This window comes from Arachis stenosperma, chromosome 7, assembly GCF_014773155.1.
Source record: "Arachis stenosperma cultivar V10309 chromosome 7, arast.V10309.gnm1.PFL2, whole genome shotgun sequence".
Classification (NCBI taxonomy): Eukaryota; Viridiplantae; Streptophyta; class Magnoliopsida; order Fabales; family Fabaceae; genus Arachis; species Arachis stenosperma.
In genome coordinates, this window is record NC_080383.1 from 86,828,380 (window position 1) to 86,832,840 (window position 4,461).

The 4,461-nt window shown below is 25.2% G+C and overlaps 1 protein-coding gene across 2 annotated transcripts; it reads right to left on the minus strand.

The window, feature by feature from the left end:
* LOC130942115 (protein trichome birefringence-like 42) lies at positions 1–3,691 on the minus strand. Of its 2 annotated transcripts, XM_057870810.1 has the most exons (6): positions 3,340–3,691; positions 2,637–2,808; positions 2,370–2,548; positions 1,960–2,118; positions 290–351; positions 59–178 (listed from the first exon to the last, which is right to left on the minus strand). In XM_057870810.1, the coding sequence occupies exons 1-6, from the start codon at positions 3,621–3,623 to the stop codon at positions 81–83; spliced, it is 954 nt and encodes a 317-aa protein (XP_057726793.1). In that variant the 5' UTR covers positions 3,624–3,691; the 3' UTR covers positions 59–80. The 2 variants fall into 2 exon arrangements, with proteins under 2 accessions (XP_057726792.1, XP_057726793.1); XM_057870809.1 differs by having other exon boundaries at positions 1–351.
* Between the last annotated feature and the right edge of the window lie 770 nt (positions 3,692–4,461).

Here is a 4,461-nt window from a genome sequence, read left to right on the forward strand (position 1 = left end):
AAGGTCTTCCAAACATAAAATGCAAGAAAGAATAACTTATATAAACTAGAGATATTAACACCATTGGAAAAAAAAAATAATTAATCTCTAAGTAGAGTAGCATAAAAGATTTCATTCCAAGAATCAGGAGCACCTGCAAGACACCAGTGACTGCAATCAACAAAAGAAGGACCACTTCCTGTATAAATTGAAGGATGACCATCTATTCTTAGTTGTGTAAGCAAAGTAATATCAAGCAGTTCCACTGGTTTTGTCATGTTATTTATAACACTCTTCACTATGTCCACACCTGGATATGGTGCTGCCATTGATCCTTCCTCTGGTTGAGTTTTTCTCAAGCATGCCTTCTCACTTTAATATTCAATTCAATAAAAAAGTAAGTAATTAAGGGCTAATTTGGATGACCAACTTACTTAAACTCTTTTTTTAAAAGAGTTTAAAACATAAAAATTTATATTAAAAATAGTTTATAAATAAATTATTTTGTATTTGTATTTTTATTATAAAATACTTGTTTTAAAATTATTTTAATAAATAGGAATGATAAAATAGTTTTTGAGAAAAAGAAAAGTTAAATTTTTGAAAATTTAAAAGCATATTTAAATAATTTTTTCAACCATTAAAAACATATTTAAAAAACTGTACTAAACAGCATTCATGTAATTTTTCATAAATAAAAAATTTTAAAAAAAAATAGCTTTTGAAACTTTTTAAATGGACTCTAATTTGTTTTGTAAAACTTTATAATCAACCTTGCTAATAAATTAATTACAATTTATTATACTCCTAAATTTTAAGTTATGAGTATTTTAACTTCTAATAAACTTATAAATATGTATTTTTAAAATGTTTAAATTAAACACCTATATTCTTCTAAAATGTAATTTTGTCTGAAATAAGTGGGTTATATATTCTTGAACTTTGTTTATATGTGCAAATAGTCTCCATAAATTTTCTTAAATTTGCAATTTTGATACCCTAAATTTTAATTAACAAATTAAATGAAAGAAAAATAACTAAGATAGTGAACTTAATTAGTCCACACAATTAGAGGTAAATTAGAGTTAAACATGGGTTATGTGTACATTTTGTAATCACTTAATTAAAAGCTGTCAACAGTTGATTATGATCTTATGACTCTCTGTCTTGGAATATTTATATTTTACAGTGCATGCATTCACTTTTGGGTCCATGGACATTTGAGCTGGCAGCATATAGCTAGCACTTGTTTTCTTAATTGAAGAAACTTTTTTAGCCACGTTCTGAATCTCATTCTTTCTTTTATAGGGAACAATTTTTCTCTTCTTTATGGAAAACTTTTCAATAACCATAAAGAATAGTGATATTATTAATTAAAAAATTTATATTTATTGACCATTTGAATTTCAAGAAGAGAGGTATATGGTACACTATATGAAAGGAGAAGAAAATAAAATAGGAAGGAATTAACAAAATTAGAGAGAAATAAGGAATTAGGATTCATTAGACTAGAGAAGAAAATAAAAAAAAAAAATAGATGATTCTATAAGACTAGAATTTTAAAGAGAGAGAAAAAAATACTAATTACTATTTTTTTTTATTGATTGCATTTTTACTGTCACTTTTTTTGGTATTATAAATTTTTATTATCTTTCATTATAATAAATCACACTAACTAATAAAATTATTTAATTGGACTTCAGGCTCACTTTTACTCATCACTGTGTCACTAAAGAATGACATAATTTTTGCTATCAAGAAATGAACACATTACACATACATGCTATTATACTTTCATAACAACAATTTAGATGTGCATAAAATTTCTTTAGAATATTGCATTTTATTAGTTTTAGGAATATTTAGATCTTTTGAGTGAAGAATTATATAAAAATAAATTAAATATAGCATCCTAAAGTATTGGTGTCAAATAATAATACAAATAAAATCTAGAAATGGAAGTAAAGAAATTGAACTTACTCAGCATGGGAAGCAGAAATTCCTTGAAAAAAGACTCTAATCTTTGAAGGATCAATGTTAGAATCTATCCATTTTGCCCAAGTGGTCAATGCAATCTTGAAAGCTTCCATATGATCCATGTCCTTGATCAACTTATCACCCACTTGAAAATAATCCCATCTGTAGAAACAATATAATAGCAAAGTTTTAATTCCTATATACAAAAATAACTTTTTAATTTTTATACACATAACAATATCAATAAAATTAAATATCTTTTATATTGATGAAAAATTATCCGGAACAATAAATTTAATTTGACAAGGATACAAAAAAAATTTATACTATCAAATATTCAATATGTCAAAATTAAATTATAACAATATAATAATAATCATAAAATATATAATTGAAGAAAATGAAATAAATACGTTTGAGAGTGTCCTGTATGAGTCCACCAATGATAGCTATTGAAAATCAAAATGTCTACTTCTTTCCACTGTCCCCCAGTGCTAATGCTGTCCAACTTTAGAATTCCACCTTTTTCTTTGTCATTTATCAAATCCACTAGAAACCCATTTTTCAACCACATGATTGACGCTTCATATTCCTACAAAAATAAATAAATAAAAATGATTGAGATTTTTCTAATAAAAAATTATGAAGGCTCGCTATCAATGAATATGTGTGATGATTACCGGAAATGAGAAAATAGAGAGCAAACTTTGTCTAGTTAAGGTGTAGTTTGAGTTTGGAACAGTCTTGTGAAGTAAACATGTGAGTGACTGCCACATGTTGTTGCTTATTGAGTCCCCAACAAACATTATCTTCTTTCCTTTGTTTCTCTCCAAAAACTTTTCACCATCAAACCTTCATTCATCAATATCATTAGGAATGATTGGTTGAATTTATACCAAGCTAGTTCATTTCCTTTCATATTTAATTATAGAATGTAAAATTTATACCAAGTCTCATGCTTTATATAATAGATTAAGAAAATGCATTGAAAAAATACAAATAAATATCTAAAAGAAAGTTGAAAAATATTTTTTATTATGAATGGTTCATATTTAGTTAGTATTTGGTAGTTTAAACCAAATATAAATAAACAGAAAAATAGAAAAATAATGTATTTATAGGTAAAGACATAGATATAGACAATTTGTCATAGGATATAAATTTATTATATTTTCTTTCATTGTAAAAACTAATAGGTAGAGGCAAAAAAGATACACATTTTTTTTTTTTTACTAAAGATAGAGGGATTCAAACCAACGACATCTTAGATGAGTATGGAGAGACTATGCCATTTGAATTATAACTCATTAGCTTATTTATATCTTCTAATATCATATACAATATAATGCTTACATAAACCTGGAAAAAGTGTAAGATTATTACCTTGGAAGGTCACAAGCATTGGGCTTCCATCTATACTTGAGGTACTTTTTATCAGGCCTTCCATTTCTAACACAATCAAATCCCTTTGCAATGAAAGGGCAATCACTTGAAGCATTATGTAGAGGATAAAATTCATCAATGACCCATTTGCCTTCATAAAGATCACACCCTTCTACCTTGTTCTGAATCACTTTTTGGTTTGGTGATTGTGGAATTGCCACTGCCGCCACAAAAGTATAAGAGGCTAGTAGTGTAAGAGGAACAAGCCACAATGTGAATGCCATTATTTGTGAATGAAATTGTGATTGTATGAAATGAAAACTTTTGAGACCGCAAAGTTCATATTTTTTGTTGTTATTTAGTTCTTGATTATGGTGTGTATGTGCTTAAATCTTAAAATATATAATTAAATGGGTATATTTTTTATAACTATTCAAAGCTACATCAGAAAGAATCTTAGTAAAAAGGAATTAATGCAATATTCTTAATTATTGCACATGACTATATTTTATTATATAATTTAATAAATTGAATAACTCATTTGGAATTCAAACTATTAACTTATTATTGTTTATGACAAAATTGTTGTTAATAAAAAGAAATTGTTACGAAGAAGTCATTTTAGAATACAATCACTGGTCACCTAAAAGGAAAATGGAGAAATTGACACAAAGAGGAAACATAATTATGTTTAATTATATGATTCATAATAATATAAGATTGCATATTTTATTTAATTGAAAACTATCAACTGAAATTAATGGCATTTCATATGTGACAGTAATTCAAATTAAGTTGCATTTTTATTTCCGTTAATGCAGGTATATTGAGGTTATTAATACATTATTTATCTATCTATCTGTTATATCTTATCTATTATTTATTATCTATTATATTATATTAAAATCGAATTTTATGCATTAATAATAAAACTAATGTGACATGATCTTAAAAATATTTTTTGATTTATTTGTCTAATTCATTAAATCAAATCAATAATAATTAATTAATAATATCAATTAAGTAATTTAATAAATATTTAAATATCATAATATTTATTATAATTTATATTAATTAATTAACTATAATATATTTATATAGTTAATTATACCAGTTAATTGA

Coding starts and splice junctions, on each gene's coding strand:
- LOC130942115 (XM_057870809.1), bottom strand. CDS start 3,623: ATGGCATTCACATTGTGGCTTGTTCCTCTTACACTACTAGCCTCTTAT. Junction 2,809..3,339: donor AATGCTTGTGACCTTCCAAG/GTAATAATCTTA, acceptor TGATGAATGAAG/GTTTGATGGTGAAAAGTTTT. Junction 2,549..2,636: donor TCTCTATTTTCTCATTTCCG/GTAATCATCACA, acceptor TTATTTTTGTAG/GAATATGAAGCGTCAATCAT.